The 19781-nt window shown below is 34.8% G+C and overlaps 1 protein-coding gene and 1 pseudogene across 1 annotated transcript; both read right to left on the bottom strand.

Annotated features, from left to right (window-relative positions):
- Positions 1–10672: 10672 nt before the first annotated feature.
- On the bottom strand, positions 10673–11736 carry LOC139854177 (glutathione S-transferase-like; annotated as a pseudogene).
- A 5468-nt stretch (positions 11737–17204) lies between these two features.
- On the bottom strand, positions 17205–18847 carry LOC139852276 (pentatricopeptide repeat-containing protein At1g77170, mitochondrial-like). Its single transcript, XM_071841529.1, has one exon. It carries the CDS (start codon positions 18612–18614, stop codon positions 17253–17255), a length of 1362 nt encoding a protein of 453 aa, XP_071697630.1. The 5' UTR covers positions 18615–18847; the 3' UTR covers positions 17205–17252.
- Positions 18848–19781: the final 934 nt, after the last annotated feature.

Below are 19781 nucleotides of genomic sequence, written 5' to 3'. Positions count from 1 at the left end.
ATTGTTACGATTTGATATATATAGGTTAACCTATAACTCACCAACATTTTTGTTGACGTTTAAAGCATGATTATTCTCAGGTGAATACTAAGAGCTTCCGCTGTTGCATACTAAAATAAGGACAAGATTTGGAGTCCATGTTTGAATGATATTGTGTAAAAACTGCATTCAAGAAACTGATTTCGATGTAACATATTTGTATTGTAAACCATTATGTAATGGTCGTGTGTAAACAGGATATTTTAGATTATCATTATTTGATAATCTACGTAAAGCTTTTTAAACCTTTATTTATGAAGTAAAGGTTATGGTTTGTTTTAAAATGAATGCAGTCTTTGAAAAACGTCTCATATAGAGGTCAAAACCTCGCAACGAAATCAATTAATATGGAACGTTTTTAATCAATAAGAACGGGACATTTCAGTTGGTATCCGAGCGTTGGTCTTAGAGAACTAGAATTTTGCATTAGTGTGTCTTATCGAGTTTGTTAGGATGCATTAGTGAGTCTGGACTTCGACCGTGTTTACTTGAAAAATGATTGCTTAACAAATTTTGTTGGAAACTATATATTTTTAACATGTGAATATTATGTGATATATTAATCTCTTAACGCGTTTGATATTATGTGATAGATGTCTACCTCTAGAACAAGTCCCATTGACTCACCTAATAATAATGAAGAGTCAAATGTAAATTGGAATGATTCGTGGACTGATTCACAAGTTCCCGAAGAGGAACCGGAAGAAGAGTCGGAACCGGAAGAAGAATCGGAACCGGAAGAAGAATCGGAAACGGATGAAGAAATAGAACCGGTGGGGGAAATAATAAAACGGTTAAGTAAAAGAAAATCCTCAACCAACCGACCAAGGTTAATTATGGTCAATGGTGTTTCCGCCAAGGAAGCAAAATATTGGGAGGATTACCAATTCTCCGATGAATCGGATTCCGACGAGAATTCCGATGATGTTATAGAAATTACCCCAACTGAATTTAAAAAGGCAAAAGAAAATAATAAGGGAAAGGGCATAAAAATAGAGAAATCTAATTCCAACCCCGATGAACTTTATATGTATCGTCAACCCCCGAAGTCCTTAAGTTGTAACAATGACCCGGAAACCTCTAAACCACCAGGTTTTTCTAAACCAATGTGGAAAACGACGGCTCTTATTAGGGGAACATCATATATCCCTAGAAACTTGGCAAAACGAACCAAAACCGAAGAAGAAGAAACAAGCGAGTCGGAATAAGATAGTTGTATTCGTGTGGTGTAATATATGTAATATAGTATGCTTATGCTTTATGATATATGTAAAAATTGCTTGTATTAATAAGTATTTTTTTTTTATGAATCTAACTCTTGTCTATTTTACAGTATAAAAACACAAAATGGATAGATAACCCAATATTTTAAGAGACCTACCCGGAGACATGATTGATGAAATCTTGTCTAGAGTCGGTCAGAATTCTTCGGCACAACTATTTAAGGCGAGATCAGTTTGTAAGACATTCGAAGAACGTTCCAAGAATGTCTTGGTTTATAAGAGACTTTCGTTTGAAAGATGGGGGATATCACATTGGGAAACCAATAAGTTACGATGTGTTTACTTTGACGCATATATTGCGGGGAACCCAAATGCTATTTTACGCAATGGGTTAAGAAATTATTTTGACTCAATATATCCGAATATTGGACTTCGTGATTTAGAAAAAGCGGCTAACATGCAACATAAAGAAGCATGTTATGCTTACGGATTAGTAATGTTCGCTTCTCACCAAAGTGAGAACAAGAACATCGGGCTACAACTATTAAACAAAACGTTCCCACAAGTGACGGAGTCGGTAATTGGGGTAAGAAATGAGGTTTTTAGATTGTTACGGGACTGTTGGACATTACGTAACCCTCGTCCCTTTGACGACGTTACAACACGCTGTCTTATCAACGGCCATAACGGTTATGTTCCACAAGACCAAGGATGGGAAGTAATCCTAGTAAAACCAGAATGCATGACTTGTTTCTGGACGTATGAATTACGTGTCTTTATTGCCTTTGCTGAACGACTTGTGTACTAGCTAGAATTATCTTCACAAGCATCTTGTATCAAATTTATTGTGTGCTATATTTCATACTATATGTAAAATAAGCGGTATTGTAAGTTTGTAAAATATTGTGTAAAAGTTTGAACGCGAAATATTATTATAATCAGTTTTTCATATAGAATTGTAGTAGTTGAATTGTATATTAGCTACTAAGTATGAACTTAACGGGTAGGTACTACCCGAATTTAAACTTATAAAACGCTAATATGAAGAAAAAGCTTTTATAAATGAGTTCATATTATGCTACGAAATACTATTAACTACTCTTAATATTCTGTATGATTAACTTGTTCCATTTGACTATTTTGAAGGAAATGGCACCGACTACTCGACACGCCGTGAATATGAATGAAGAGAAATTCCGTACTTTTCTAGCTTCAAACATAGCCGCAGTACAGGCTGCGCTACATACCAATAATAACCTTGGATCTAGCAGTACAGGAAATCGTGTAGGATGCACCTACAAAGAATTCACTGCCTGCAAACCTTTGGAATTTGATGGAACCGAAGGACCGATCGGATTGAAACGGTGGACCGAGAAGGTCGAATCGGTGTTTGCCATAAGTAAGTGTACTGAAGAGGACAAAGTGAAGTACGCTACGCATACCTTCACAGGTTCTGCGTTAACATGGTGGAATACCTATCTAGAGCAAGTAGGACAAGATGATGCTTACGCACTACCGTGGTCAGCATTCAAGCACTTAATGAACGAGAAGTACCGTCCCAGAACTGAGGTCAATAAGCTCAAGACAGAACTTAGAGGGTTACGAACCCAAGGATTTGATATTACCACGTACGAAAGACGATTCACAGAATTATGCCTATTGTGTCCGGGAGCGTTCGAAGATGAGGAAGAGAAGATCGACGAGTTTGTGAAAGGATTACCGGAAAGAATCCAAGAAGATATAAGTTCACACGAGCCCACCTCCATACAACAGGCATGTAGAATGCCTCAAAAACTAGTGAACCAGATTGAAGAAAGAATTAAAGAATAGACTGCTGAAGAGGCCAATGTGAAGCAAGTCAAAAGAAAGTGGGAGGAAAACGGTGATAAGAATCACCAATACAACAACAACAATAATCGCAACAATTATCCCAACAATCGCAACATCAATCGCAACTACAACAAACGGCCCAACAACAACAACAACAACAACAACAACAGCAACTACAACAATCATCCCAACAACAATAATAACCGCAACAACAACAACAATCAGAAGCAGCTATGCCAAAGGTGTGAAAAGTATCACTCGGGGTTCTGCACCAAATTTTGCAACAAGTGTAAAAGAAATGGTCATAGCGCGGCGAAGTGTGAGGTTTACGGACCAGGGGTTAATAGAACGAAAGGAACAAATGGTGTCGGAATGAGTAATGGCGGGGCAAGTAGTGTCGGAGCAAGTTACGCCAATGTAGTTTGTTATAAATGTGGAAAACCGGGCCACATTATTAGAAATTGCCCGAACCAGGAGAACACGAATGGACAAGGCCGCGGAAGAGTTTTCAATATTAATGCGGCAGAGGCACAGGAAGACCCGGAGCTTGTTACGGGTACGTTTCTAATTGACGATAAATCTGCTTACGTTTTATTTGATTCGGGTGCGGATAGAAGCTATATGAGTAGAGATTTTTGTGCTAAATTAAGTTGTCCATTGACGCCTTTGGATAGTAAATTTTTACTCGAATTAGCAAATGGTAAATTAATTTCAGCAGATAATATATGTCGGAATCGAGAAATAAAACTGGTTAGCGAAACATTTAAGATTGATTTGATACCAGTAGAGTTAGGGAGTTTTGATGTGATAATCGGTATGGACTGGTTGAAAGAAGTGAAAGCAGAGATCGTTTGTTACAAAAATGCAATTCGCATTATACGAGAAAAAGGAAAACCCTTAATGGTGTACGGAGAAAAGGGCAACACGAAGCTACATCTTATTAGTAATTTGAAGGCACAAAAACTAATAAGAAAAGGTTGCTATGCTGTTCTAGCACACGTCGAGAAAGTACAAACTGAAGAAAAGAGCATCAATGATGTTCCCATTGCAAAAGAATTTCCTGATGTATTTCCGAAAGAATTACCGGGATTACCCCCACATCGATCCGTTGAATTTCAAATAGATCTTGTACCAGGAGCTGCACCAATAGCTCGTGCTCCTTACAGACTCGCACCCAGTGAGATGAAAGAACTGCAAAGCCAATTACAAGAACTTTTAGAGCGTGGTTTCATTCGACCAAGCACATCATCGTGGGGAGCTCCTGTTTTGTTTGTCAAGAAGAAAGATGGTACATTCAGGTTGTGTATCGACTACCGAGAGTTGAACAAACTTACCATCAAGAACCACTACCCACTACCGAGAATCGACGACTTATTTGATCAACTACAAGGCTCGTCTGTTTATTCAAAGATTGACTTACGTTCCGGGTATCATCAAATGCGGGTGAAAGAAGATGATATTCCAAAGACTACTTTCAGAACACGTTACGGTCATTACGAGTTTATGGTCATGCCGTTCGGTTTAACTAATGCACCAGCTGTGTTCATGGACCTTATGAACCGAGTGTGTGGACCATACCTTGACAAGTTTGTCATTGTTTTCATTGATGACATACTTATTTACTCAAAGAATGACCAAGAACACGGTGAACATTTGAGAAAGGTGTTAGAAGTATTGAGGAAGGAAGAATTGTACGCTAAGTTTTCAAAGTGTGCATTTTGGTTGGAAGAAGTTCAATTCCTCGGTCACATAGTGAACAAAGAAGGTATTAAGGTGGATCCGGCAAAGATAGAAACTGTTGAAAAGTGGGAAACCCCGAAAACTCCGAAACACATACGCCAGTTTTTAGGACTAGCTGGTTACTACAGAAGGTTCATCCAAGACTTTTCCAGAATAGCAAAACCCTTGACTGCATTAACGCATAAAGGGAAGAAATTTGAATGGAATGATGAACAAGAGAAAGCATTTCAGTTATTGAAGAAAAAGCTAACTACGGCACCTATATTGTCATTGCCTGAAGGGAATGATGATTTTGTGATTTATTGTGACGCATCAAAGCAAGGTCTCGGTTGTGTATTAATGCAACGAACGAAGGTGATTGCTTATGCGTCTAGACAATTGAAGATTCACGAACAAAATTATACGACGCATGATTTGGAATTAGGCGCGGTTGTTTTTGCATTAAAGACTTGGAGGCACTACTTATATGGGGTCAAAAGTATTATATATACCGACCACAAAAGTCTTCAACACATATTTAATCAGAAACAACTGAATATGAGGCAGCGTAGGTGGATTGAATTATTGAATGATTACGACTTTGAGATTCGTTACCACCCGGGGAAGGCAAATGTGGTAGCCGATGCCTTGAGCAGGAAGGACAGAGAACCCATTCGAGTAAAATCTATGAATATAATGATTCATAATAACCTTACTACTCAAATAAAGGAGGCGCAACAAGGAGTTTTAAAAGAGGGAAATTTAAAGGATGAAATACCCAAAGGATCGGAGAAGCATCTTAATATTCGGGAAGACGGAACCCGGTATAGGGCTGAAAGGATTTGGGTACCAAAATTTGGAGATATGAGAGAAATGGTACTTAGAGAAGCTCATAAAACCATATACTCAATACATCCTGGAACGGGGAAGATGTACAAGGATCTCAAGAAACATTTTTGGTGGCCGGGTATGAAAGCCGATGTTGCTAAATACGTAGGAGAATGTTTGACGTGTTCTAAGGTTAAAGCTGAGCATCAGAAACCATCAGGTCTACTTCAACAACCCAAAATCCCGGAATGGAAATGGGAAAACATTACCATGGATTTCATCACTAAATTGCCAAGGACTGCAAGTGGTTTTGATACTATTTGGGTAATAGTTGATCGTCTCACCAAATCAGCACACTTCCTGCCAATAAGAGAAGATGACAAGATGGAGAAGTTAGCACGACTGTATTTGAAGGAAGTCATCTCCAGACATGGAATACCAATCTCTATTATCTCTGATAGGGATGGTAGATTTATTTCAAGATTCTGGCAGACATTACAGCAAGCATTAGGAACTCGTCTAGACATGAGTACTGCCTATCATCCACAAACTGGTGGGCAGAGCGAAAGGACGATACAAACGCTTGAAGACATGCTACGAGCATGTGTTATTGATTTCGGAAACAGTTGGGATCGACATCTACCGTTAGCAGAATTTTCCTACAACAACAGCTACCATTCAAGCATTGAGATGGCGCCGTTTGAAGCACTTTATGGTAGAAAGTGCAGGTCTCCGATTTGTTGGAGTGAAGTGGGGGATAGACAGATTACGGGTCCGGAGATTATACAAGAAACTACCGAGAAGATCATCCAAATTCAACAACGGTTGAAAACCGCCCAAAGTCGACAAAAGAGCTACGCTGACATTAAAAGAAAAGATATAGAATTTGAAATTGGAGAGATGGTCATGCTTAAAGTTGCACCTTGGAAAGGCGTTGTTCGATTTGGTAAACGAGGGAAATTAAATCCAAGGTATATTGGACCATTCAAGATTATTGATCGTGTCGGACCAGTAGCTTACCGACTTGAGTTACCTCAACAACTCGCGGCTGTACATAACACTTTCCACGTCTCGAATTTGAAAAAATGTTTTGCTAAAGAATATCTCACTATTCCGTTAGATGAAATCCAAATCAACAAAAAACTTCAATTCATCGAAGAACCCGTCGAAATAATGGATCGTGAGGTTAAAAGACTTAAGCAAAACAAGATACCAATTGTTAAGGTTCGATGGAATGCTCGTAGAGGACCCGAGTTCAACTGGGAGCGTGAAGATCAGATGAAGAAGAAATACCCGCATCTATTTCCAGAAGATTCGTCAACACCTTCAACAGCTTAAAATTTCGGGACGAAATTTATTTAACGGGTAGGTACTGTAGTGACCCGAACTTTTCCATGTTTATATATATATTAATTGAGATTGATATTTACATGATTAAATGTTTCCAACATGTTAAGCAATCAAACTTGTTAAGACTTGATTAATTGAAATAGGTTTCATATAGACAATTGACCACCCAAGTTGACCGGTGATTCACGAACGTTAAAACTTGTAAAAACTATATGATGACATATATATGGTTATATATATAGTTAACATGATATTATGATAAGTAAACATATCATTAAGTATATTAACAATGAACTACATATGTAAAAACAAGACTACTAACTTAATAATTTTGAAACGAGACATATATGTAACGATTATCGTTGTAACGACATTTAATGTATATATATCATATTAAGAGATATTCGTACATCATAATATCATGATAATATAATAATTTAAAATCTCTTTTGATATTATAAACATTGGGTTAACAACATTTAACAAGATCGTTAACCTAAAGGTTTCAAAACAACATTTACATGTAACGACTAACGATGACTTAACGACTTAGTTAAAATGTATATACATGTAGTGTTTTAATATGTATTCATACACTTTTGAAAGACTTTAAGACACTTTTCAAAATACTTCTACTTAAAAAAAATGCTTACAATTACATCCTCGTTCAGTTTCATCAACAATTCTACTCGTATGCACCCGTATTCGTACTCGTACAATACACAGCTTTTAGATGTATGTACTATTGGTATATACACTCCAATGATCAGCTCTTAGCAGCCCATGTGAGTCACCTAACACATGTGGGAACCATCATTTGGCAACTAGCATGAAATATCTCATAAAATTACAAAAATATGAGTAATCATTCATGACTTATTTACATGAAAACAAAATTACATATCCTTTATATCTAATCCATACACCAACGACCAAAAACACCTATAAACACTTTCATTCTTCAATTTTCTTCATCTAATTGATCTCTCTCAAGTTCTATCTTCAAGTTCTAAGTGTTCTTCATAAATTCCAAAAGTTCTAGTTTCATAAAATCAAGAATACTTTCAAGTTTGCTAGCTCACTTCCAATCTTGTAAGGTGATCATCCAACCTCAAGAAATCTTTGTTTCTTACAGTAGGTTATCATTCTAATACAAGGTAATAATCATATTCAAACTTTGGTTCAATTTCTATAACTATAACAATCTTATTTCAAGTGATGATCTTACTTGAACTTGTTTTCGTGTCATGATTCTGCTTCAAGAACTTCGAGCCATCCAAGGATCCATTGAAGCTAGATCTATTTTTCTCTTTTCCAGTAGGTTTATCCAAGGAACTTAAGGTAGTAATGATGTTCATAACATCATTCGATTCATACATATAAAGCTATCTTATTCGAAGGTTTAAACTTGTAATCACTAGAACATAGTTTAGTTAATTCTAAACTTGTTCGCAAACAAAAGTTAATCCTTCTAACTTGACTTTTAAAATCAACTAAACACATGTTCTATATCTATATGATATGCTAACTTAATGATTTAAAACCTGGAAACACGAAAAACACCGTAAAACCGGATTTACGCCGTCGTAGTAACACCGCGGGCTGTTTTGGGTTAGTTAATTAAAAACTATGATAAACTTTGATTTAAAAGTTGTTATTCTGAGAAAATGATTTTTATTATGAACATGAAACTATATCCAAAAATTATGGTTAAACTCAAAGTGGAAGTATGTTTTCTAAAATGGTCATCTAGACGTCGTTCTTTCGACTGAAATGACTACCTTTACAAAAACGACTTGTAACTTATTTTTCCGACTATAAACCTATACTTTTTCTGTTTAGATTCATAAAATAGAGTTCAATATGAAACCATAGCAATTTGATTCACTCAAAACGGATTTAAAATGAAGAAGTTATGGGTAAAACAAGATTGGATAATTTTTCTCATTTTAGCTACGTGAAAATTGGTAACAAATCTATTCCAACCATAACTTAATCAATTTGTATTGTATATTATGTAATCTTGAGATACCATAGACACGTATACAATGTTTCGACCTATCATGTCGACACATCTATATATATTTCGGAACAACCATAGACACTCTATATGTGAATGTTGGAGTTAGCTATACAGGGTTGAGGTTGATTCCAAAATATATATAGTTTGAGTTGTGATCAATACTGAGATACGTATACATTGGGTCGTGGATTGATTCAAGATAATATTTATCGATTTATTTCTGTACATCTAACTGTGGACAACTAGTTGTAGGTTACTAACGAGGACAGCTGACTTAATAAACTTAAAACATCAAAATATATTAAAAGTGTTGTAAATATATTTTGAACATACTTTGATATATATGTATATATTGTTATAGGTTCGTGAATCAACCAGTGGCCAAGTCTTACTTCCCGACGAAGTAAAAATCTGTGAAAGTGAGTTATAGTCCCACTTTTAAAATCTAATATTTTTGGGATGAGAATACATGAAGGTTTTATAAATGATTTACAAAATAGACACAAGTACGTGAAACTACATTCTATGGTTGAATTATCGAAATCGAATATGCCCCTTTTTATTAAGTCTGGTAATCTAAGAATTAGGGAATAGACACCCTAATTGACGTGAATCCTAAAGATAGATCTATCGGGCCCAACAAGCCCCATCCAAAGTACCGGATGCTTTAGTACTTCGAAATTTATATCATATCCGAAGGGTGTCCCGGAATGATGGGGATATTCTTATATATGCATCTTGTTAATGTCGGTTACCAGGTGTTCACCATATGAATGATTTTTATCTCTATGTATGGGATGTGTATTGAAATATGAAATCTTGTGGTCTATTGTTACGATTTGATATATATAGGTTAACCTATAACTCACCAACATTTTTGTTGACGTTTAAAGCATGATTATTCTCAGGTGAATACTAAGAGCTTCCGCTGTTGCATACTAAAATAAGGACAAGATTTGGAGTCCATGTTTGAATGATATTGTGTAAAAACTGCATTCAAGAAACTGATTTCGATGTAACATATTTGTATTGTAAACCATTATGTAATGGTCGTGTGTAAACAGAATATTTTAGATTATCATTATTTGATAATCTACGTAAAGCTTTTTAAACCTTTATTTATGAAATAAAGGTTATGGTTTGTTTTAAAATGAATGCAGTCTTTGAAAAACGTCTCATATAGAGGTCAAAACCTCGCAACGAAATCAATTAATATGGAACGTTTTTAATCAATAAGAACGGGACATTTCATATCATTTGTAGCATTTCATCAATTTAATCTCACGATTTTCTTTTTGACATTTGACTTTGATATAAGAGTTATGTTAATGTTAATATAATAACTTTAAGGCTAAAAGTTCAAGGCTACAAGTTCACAATTAAAACATCCGAGCATATATAAATATTGTAAGTTAAATAATACAAACGGACATGTAATATATTATGATCTGGACAAAAGCCGAATAAACAAACACCGATTACAAAGAAAAATGTAAACCACTTGACAATATTATTGATTACAAACAAAAGCTTCTTTTGAGCGGCGATGGCTCTCACAGTCTCACTCAAACACAAAACCTTTATTTGACTTGTAAAACCATGTAAAAAGACACAACCCCGTACAAGAACAACTTCCACCTCACAAATACATCATGCATCATCAACCCTGATGCATGGAAGTCACCTTAACCCAAGCAGGCCTAGACAAAATGTCTGAAACCCACGCGCTAACATGTGGGCGCGCGTCGAACAACCTTTTAACATCTGTCGACACCAAAATTTGAATGTTCGGTTGGTGATGAAGATCAACTAGCGTAAAACTATCTCCACCCATATACTTGTTGTCAGTCAATCGTGCTTCATATACATCAAGCACATCCTCTAACTTCTTTTCAAATTCTTCTACAATCGCGACATCTGTTGTCATTCCGAATAACGGTTTAAAGAATAGCTCCCAAGTTAACTTGGAAGATGCTGGCTCGAACTTATGTACCTCAACCTCCATCCATACTGTTTGTATTGCTGACTTTTTTGGATCCTTAAATATTATGCTCGTTCCTTTATCGGCATAGGACTCTGCTATGTACTTGGTTATCGCTCTTGATTCTGCAACAAGTTATTAATGATATATCGTGTGATCAAAGATAACATGTTAAAATGCAAACACTTATTTTTTGAAAAGTTTTTATTTTGAAGTTTTCTCTGTTTAAACTAGACAGATTATTAGGAGAATGCAAGTATTTTTACTCAGATGTACGTGGTCTAACTATCTAGTCACCGTTTAATGTGTGTCATTATATTGTAAAATATAAAAACAAAAAAAAGATTGTGCTAATGTTTAGCTTTTTTATATTGAATATACACCAACCGTGAATTTATCAAGTTTCACTAAAATGAAGGTTGGATGATACTAAAATCACCAACACTCGTTATAGTCATTACGTACCAAATAGAATGAGGTCATCATCTTCAAACGCTGGAGCTTGGCCGAATGGCTGCATATATATTCGTGAAATAAATATCAGATGTGGGAAAAATTCTAATAAAATTAATGACCAATAAAAGGTGTGATACGTACATTACGAGCAAGGAAGTGAGGTGTCTTGTGCTCACCCTTTGACAATCAATAGGTATGAATTCGACGTCAAGATGCTTCTCGAATAGAGCAGAAAGAGCACGAAATGTTGCTGGTGACATTACGCCTCCACGTACTTTAAGCGTCATAGCTGTCGGAAAATAACTGTAAAATCAATATTACTGTATTGTTTTTGTGAATTTAGTAGGGTGATGATGCAGATATGTGAAGTTTAGGGGAGTTTATATAAGGATTGGTATAGATTGTGTAATATAAGAAGGCCGGCTTATGATATTTGATTATTGATTGTTGTTATTATTCAACTCATAATTTTATATGCGTTGAATAATCAGAAGTTATTCAAAACGTAAGCATCCGAAGTTATCGTTGAATGGAACAGTGTAATGAGAAAAGTCAAAAGGTTTAGTTAAGTCCTTGGAGTTATTGATAGAACATGTTATCATTAGTAAAAAAAATGTATGCAAACAGCATTGCTATCTGATTAAAGGTTACTACTAGTGGTGGTATACATAACTAATGTAGTTTTTAATTATACTTCCAATTCAAGTATTTTAGTGCCGTTTAACTTTAATTAGCCTTACTAAGGGCTTATTTACTTTACAGAGTGAGTAAAACTGTTATTTATTTGTCACTTACTCTGTGAAAACTGACCTATTTGTAAGAGACATATATTAAAAGATCCATTTTCAAACAAAGGTAGACCGTTCGGCGATCCTACTTCTGATGTCATCCCCTTCTGTTCCCTCCCTGTTGAATACCCCAACTATTCTCTATCCAATTCCGGGATGGATCATGAAAGATTTTGTCAGAAACATGACTTAATACACAAAAAAAGTAAACAACTTCCAACGATGAGTTATAATATCATATTATTGTTAAATTGTTCATCATTCAGTGTGTTTGCTTGTGACATTTAAATAATTAATGGTGTTGAATCATTCAACACTATGTATTTAACCATTCAAATTTAAAATAGTCTATTATTATTGATCATCAACACTCTATTTCTTTAATATCCTTTTTAATTATATTCAAAATACTTATCAAACAATTATATTCTTTTATTTATTAAGATATGAAGTTAACACAATGAGTAATTTATAGAGATCATTTAAAATATGATTATTATCAAATATGTTATTACATTCAGACGCAAGTTGAGTTAGAAACTTTTGAATCATTTATGTGCTTTCTCATTTAATTTGATGTTTATTTTATCAAACGCTCCCTAAAATACATACTTACAATTTAAATGAAAAACCATGGCTTATGACTTAATTTACCTTTTCATGTTGGCCATGTAATTCGTCACTATGGAGTATGGACGTCAGAGGTCGATTACCCTTTGACCTGTATCTTTTGTATCCATTTTAAGTGTAAATGTTCAAAACATCTAAAAATTAGTATCTACTTTTCAACCTTTTCTTCGTTTTCCAATTTTCTTTTTGACGTGATTCCGACACCACATTTGGTGGGCTACTAATAAGGACGAGATTGAGATTATGAAACAAACGTTTACACAATCGTGAAAAAGATTACAAACTGCAAGCGAATGCTCCTGTTTGCAAAACTCAAGAACAATTATTTATTTGATTTCCAACGAATGATACCATCTGATGGTTTACAGCCCTATATATAACTAAACAAAAGGTATTAGGATAGGATTCAAATTACTAAAAGAAAGCAAATATAAATTAATTAAAATAACTAATTAGATTGGGACTAGAAGTATAATCCTAATAGGACTCTTCCTTGTAGTCATCCAGGTTCCACATCAGTCTCCCCTACCGGAAAAAAAACTCGACCCCGAGTTATCCGGGTATAACGACACATCTGCTGGAATTACTTCTTCTGCCACCAATAACTTTTTTTAATATCAAGTGCATCTCTTTTGAACTCTTCAAGTCCCCCATGAATTCATTCCCTGACTGCGATAGTGTAAGTAAGTTTTCAGCCTTCTTTGGCTCATTACTCACCTTAAATCCAAGTGGTAGCAAGATTATTTTCTGACCATCTTTTACAAAACGGTAGACATTCGTCCGCCCCTCATGGATAGCATTCAAATCGTATTGCCAAGGCCTACCAAATAGCAAATGACACGCGTTCATGTCGACCACATCACACTTGACCTCGTTCTTATAAAACTTCCCTATAGATAATGGAACGGTACACCGTTCGGTAACTTTTATCCCCGGTCCGTCATTGATCCATACGATGTTGTAGGGCTCGGGATGTGCTTCTAATGGTAACTTCAGTTTCTTTACCAAGTCACGAGAGATAATGTTTTCACAACTTCCACTATCTATGACCAAATCAAAGACTTGATTATAGATTGTACATCGGGTACGAAATAGGAGGTTTCGTCGTGTTTCCAATACTTTTGGTGAAAATAAAACTTTACGGACCAAGAGAGTTGATGTGTAGTTGTCATACCCATCGGGTTCACACACGCCTTCATACTCTTCCTCGTCGTCTTCAAACTCGTATTCTTCATTATGTTGGGTGAAACTAACCGTTTTCCGTTGTGGATAAGTATTAGATTTGTGCCCGGTTTGATTACATCGATAACACTTATCTCCTGTTGGCTTACTGTATGTATTTGTTATTGGTCTTTTATTTGCACCCTTGTCAACCTTGTCTGTTTTTGTAGCACCTGGAGTTGAATAACTTTTTGGATGCAAGCAAGAGGATTAATAAAGAAGATTTGCTCGTGTTTAGCATTGAGAACTCGAGGTCGAGTTCTTTTCAAGAAGGGGAGAAGGGTCAAAGGGTTTTAGAGCATAAGAATTTTGCAAGAGGTCGTCGCAAATTAATTTGGAATGATAACGATGAATTTGTCCTTGAATGGATTGTATTTGATCCGGGCATATCATTTTATTTGAGTTGCACTGTTCACCGATTTGTCATTGATTGGTTTATCTTTGATCCGGGTATATTTTTTTATTTGAGTTGGAACTCGAGGGCGAGACCCAACGAATCGAATGATGATAGGGTGGATCGATTGCTCTGATACCAATTGATAAAGATCAGGATCCGTTGGAAGACAAATGCTCTTCGCAACAAAAGATTAAACACAAACGTGATTTAACCCATAAAAAAACTCACGTAAAGAACCTTTACGTAAACAATCAAGAGTATGAAAATATAGCTTAATAATTAAAAGATGAATAGATAGCTAGATATACACGTACGTATGAGTATATATAGAGAATAGATAAACATCCACAGACTTAGAATCTAGAGTCCTAACCTAATTATAATTACTAAATAATTAGTTATTTAAAACTAATACTGCTTAACAAATAAATAACAAAAATAAACATGGCAACTTAGGCTTTCTATCCAAGCAAGACTCAATTGCAACGCAATTCAATTTAGCTCTTTTAGTCCCACATCGGCTACTATTCCACTACGACTATCCTCTTCCACCTGCCATACATTAATTTGCCCCTCTATCTTAGACAGTAAATCTTGAAACTGAACTAAAAACAGCACTAAACTCTTTACATAGAAAAATTGTTACGTAAGCACAACCAAGAATAATTCAATAAGCATTAGATTAAGAATATAATGGAAAATCAATATGTAAGCATGAGCATCAGCCACTAGCTAGACATGACATTCAACTGGTCATCCTAAGAAGTTGACTTATTTGACAGTAAATCCAGAAAGGCTGTAACTGAAATAAAAACAGCATAGTAAACATAGGTAAGATCCTTCTAAATTAAAAAAACTAGAAAAAGGAGCCCGCTCGATGCCGGTGGCCTTTGGGTTGCGTATTCGTAGTTAACGGAGTGTATTATAGGTGTGTATATGTATTAAATATGGTCCGAGGTATTGAGCATTTTTTTTTGAAGTGTCCGTTTCGCGTATAGTTAATCCCATTGTGTTCGTAAGATTATTTTGAGTTGAACGGTGAGCTCGGAAAAATTTAACTCGCACCGAGCAAGAAGATATGGCACGCTAAAAATTCGGGTGGAATCATTTTCTTTTATTTTAATAAAATTGTATATTTACACTTTTTATCCTTAAGAAAATGTAAACTTGAGAGGTTGTTGTGTAAATTGAGTCAAAGGTGAGGGACCGAAGGCAGTGTGAACGCAAACTTAAAATTACAATACAAAACAATTGAAACTACAAAAATCTTGGTGACTTTTAGTATATATATATAATAATAATAATATAATATATAATAATAATAATATAATATGTAATATAATACTAGTTTTATGAGCCTGTGCGTTGCACAGACGTTGTATAATTTAGTATTCGATAACCCTTATATTTATTATGCTTCTATCCATGTTATGAGTTCGTGCGTTGTACGATAATTTTATAAATTAGTTTGCGATAACGTCAACATTGATACTGAATAGGTGTAGAATACAATTATAATGAAAAAAATTTCAATTATTTTACAATAAAATGATCTCTAGTGTATGAGCCCGTCGTTACACAATAGTTAAAATAAAGTTGCTTTTAATATATTAATTATAAGATGAGTAAATGTGATGCATGTAACTTTATCTGTGTTATCTTTCGCTATGAAATTAACTTAAATTGTTAAAATATAAAATTATATTATATTAAATATAATATAATTACTAACAAATGTATAATTTTGTGTTATCTTTCGACGCGTAAGTTGTTTTCCACGTGTCAACCTTGGAACTTCTTAATTATTTATGATGCCATGTCATTGGATATTTTTTTTTAATTTGAAAATAATACTGTATTACATTAAAGTAATTGAATATAATTATATCTTAAAATAAATATATTTTATATTTTAATGTTATGTTATCTATATCTATATCTAGTTAAGACTTAGGTAAGATGTATTGTATTGTATCAGTTTTTTAAATGTAAAACGTAATTTAAAGTTTAAATAGATTAATAAGATATATACTCTATAGAACAGTCCTATAACTAAATATATATTTCCTTATATATTAAGTATATATTATATTTCCTTGTGAAGTTAGGGATTACGTTAATATTTTTAAGAATTCATAATACATTTAAATATAGAAATATTAATACTTATTTAAATTAGTTTAATTATGAAAATGACACGTGTGCAAATTTAACTCAGATTAATTGAGAAGTCGACACGTAGGATTATTGGCACGCGCTTTATAATAATGAATAGATAGATAATATAATATAATATATAATATAATCAATACAAAACAATTGAAACTACAGATATCTTGGTCACTTTTAGTATATAGGTATAATAATTAAGATAATCAAAGTTTTGCTACAGGTAGGATATTAATCATCCAAATCATAATGTTAAAAACTAGATAACATATTTATGAATTGTGATATAGTGATAAATATCATAAGCACATGACAGAACGGTGAACTTTTGAGTTTTGATCTTGTAGTTACGGACCCATAATCAACCAGCGATCGTTCACCTTTAAGCATTAACTTGACTTCTGAATTTTTGTATGAAGGACCATTTCTCTCTTAAAATATGTTTATCTATCGTTTGCTATATCTATAGCATGTTTTCTTAAAATATGTATAGATATATGGTATACAGACATATGACAATACAAGTAAGATTAAATTGTACCCTCCATTATATATTGGTGTTAATTAAGAAATAACCAAAGAAAGTGTATCTCTAATACTAATAGCTCAACATGTATTTAGGTTCCATCTTAGCAACTTCCAAATCATTCTTTATCCCCCTAACGTTCATTAACACCCGAACCTTTTCCAGTTCTCTCCACTTACCCATATCAGTATACAAACTACACAATATGTCATAACAAGCACGATCGTTTGGCGATAGTTTTATAACATTCCAAGCAGCAAATTCACACATTTCTAAATCTCCATGAGCTCTACAACCAGCAAGAAGAGCTCCCCAAACACCTTTACTAGGCTCAAAAGGCATTCCCTTTATTACTTCCATAGCCTCTTTTAACCTCCCCGAACGTGCTAAAAGATCAACAAAACAAGCATAATGTTTTGCATTTGGTAAAAAACCGTATTTCCCATTGGCTAATGAACTAAATATCTCCCTACCAATTTCTACTAATCCAGAATAAGCACAAGCAGATAACACCACAACTAAAGTCACTTCATCAGGCTTAATATCTTTTTCTTGCTCCATTTTCGCAAACCACCACAACACATTATCAATATTATTTGCAGTTAATAAACCCTTAATTAACGAATTCCATGTGTATACATTCTTATCTTCCAAATTAACGAAAACTTTCAAAGCGTCATCAACCCTACCGCATTTACCATACATGTCAACTAACGCAGTACCCAATATCACATCAAGCTTCCAAGTTTCCCTTTTTATAAACTCGTGTATCCAAACACCCATATTAACATCACCACAACTTGCACATGTCGATAAAGCATTAACCATTGTCACATGATTCGGTGCCACACCCGCATACTGCATTTGTTCAAACATCAATAAGGCATCACTAAACCTTCCGCATTGTTTATACCCGGTGATCATAACCGTCCACGACACAACATCTCTCTGAGACATTTCATCGAACACTTGGCGGCATAACCCCATTTCCCCACAGGAAGCATACACATTTAACAGCGAATTGTTAATATATATATCACTCACATGACCCAATTTCATGACATTAGTATGAACCGCTTGGCCACAATTGAAATCTTTGAGGTTTGATAGCGATTTGAGAACAATAGGGAAGGTGTAATTATTGGGAACAATGGATGCACGGAACATGTGGGAGTAAAAAGAGATGGATGTATGAGGAGGTAAGGATTTAAGGAGGGTGTTGCATATGAAAACGTGGGGTTTGAAGTGAAGGTGACGAGTGTAGAGGAGGTGAGCTGAGTTTATGAGGGAGAGTGATCGGCAGGCGGTGATGAAGTGGTGAGCGACGGTGGAGTTGAGGTAAATGTGGTGGTGGTTGATTATGAGTTGAGTTTGGATTTGAAGGATGTGGGCGGCGGATGCGCAGGATTTTAGGAGATGGATTATTGTGTTCATTTGTGAGAGATGATGATGATTACAGTAATGTGAAGCTTGATGTATAGATTCTTGATTGCATCACCTGTTATTTGCTCGAAATAAAACCAACATCAAAATTATACTCATTCGATTATCCGTTATTTAATTGACGTCTATTTAAAAAAAAAAAGATAGAATAAAAAATAACTATCCACTGATGGTGACGCGTTTGTGCTATTGAACCAAGATGAAGATGAAAAAAATAACTATCCACTTTCCAAACTCAATTTAAAGTAAAAGACATTTCTTGTTTCGAAACCTCCACAACTTTTTTTTATATATTTTTTTGTCCAAAGAAGAAAAACTTCATATGAAAAACTTTATCTTGGAATGAGACAAAAGTAAATTAAAATACAAGAAGCGAACATAAACTGAGTTTGGAAGCATAAAACTAAGCCTAACGACGTAACACGAACTAAAGCTAACTATCCATAGTCTCGCCATGAAACTACCGAACAAACACAAGATAAAGAAATAAATGAAGATACAAACAAAATAACGACGAAGATATCTATTAACCAACTAAACAGAACCTCACTAACCGACAACGTTATCATTACCACAATTTTTCGAACGTGACAAAAGGACCCCATCGCCGACATTGCCCGCACTAGCCTTGAACAAAAAGAAACGCATCCACTGCGGTCCCGTCACCAGTGGTAGTAACCCAACGAAAGGGGATGCAAACCACCTTTTTTATACTCATAAAAAAACCCCTTCTAACGAGCATCTCTTACCCGAACTCACGTAAGACCAATTACACAACCCGTTTTCTTGAGCATCTTTGAAAGAATTTTGAATCGCATTCCCCACTTCATCATCATCAGTGCTATCCCGTAGACTAAACGAATTCTTCGACGCTATCTTCTTTTATGTTTAGTCTAATCGTGCTATTAATGTGGTTTGAGTAAGTTGAGAGAACTTTTAAAACTCGGGTCAAAAATTAAGAAGAGATCTAAAGCTAGAGTGTTTTGAGTTTTTTGTCATGATTTTTGTTTGGTTGGTTTATAATGGCTTTGGCTTGTCTACTTTGTTGTTTAGTTTGACATTGCATAAGCGTTAGGTGAGTTTGGTAGTCTTGCTTTCATCCTCTTTGTGTGGTTGACGCGATTTAATTTTAGATGGTTTAGGTTTTGTTTCTTGCAT

The sequence above is a fragment of the Rutidosis leptorrhynchoides genome, chromosome 6, assembly GCF_046630445.1.
Source record: "Rutidosis leptorrhynchoides isolate AG116_Rl617_1_P2 chromosome 6, CSIRO_AGI_Rlap_v1, whole genome shotgun sequence".
Taxonomy (NCBI): domain Eukaryota; kingdom Viridiplantae; phylum Streptophyta; class Magnoliopsida; order Asterales; family Asteraceae; genus Rutidosis; species Rutidosis leptorrhynchoides.
Note: the sequence above shows the minus strand (reverse complement) of the source record. Positions and strands in the feature narration are given on the sequence as shown.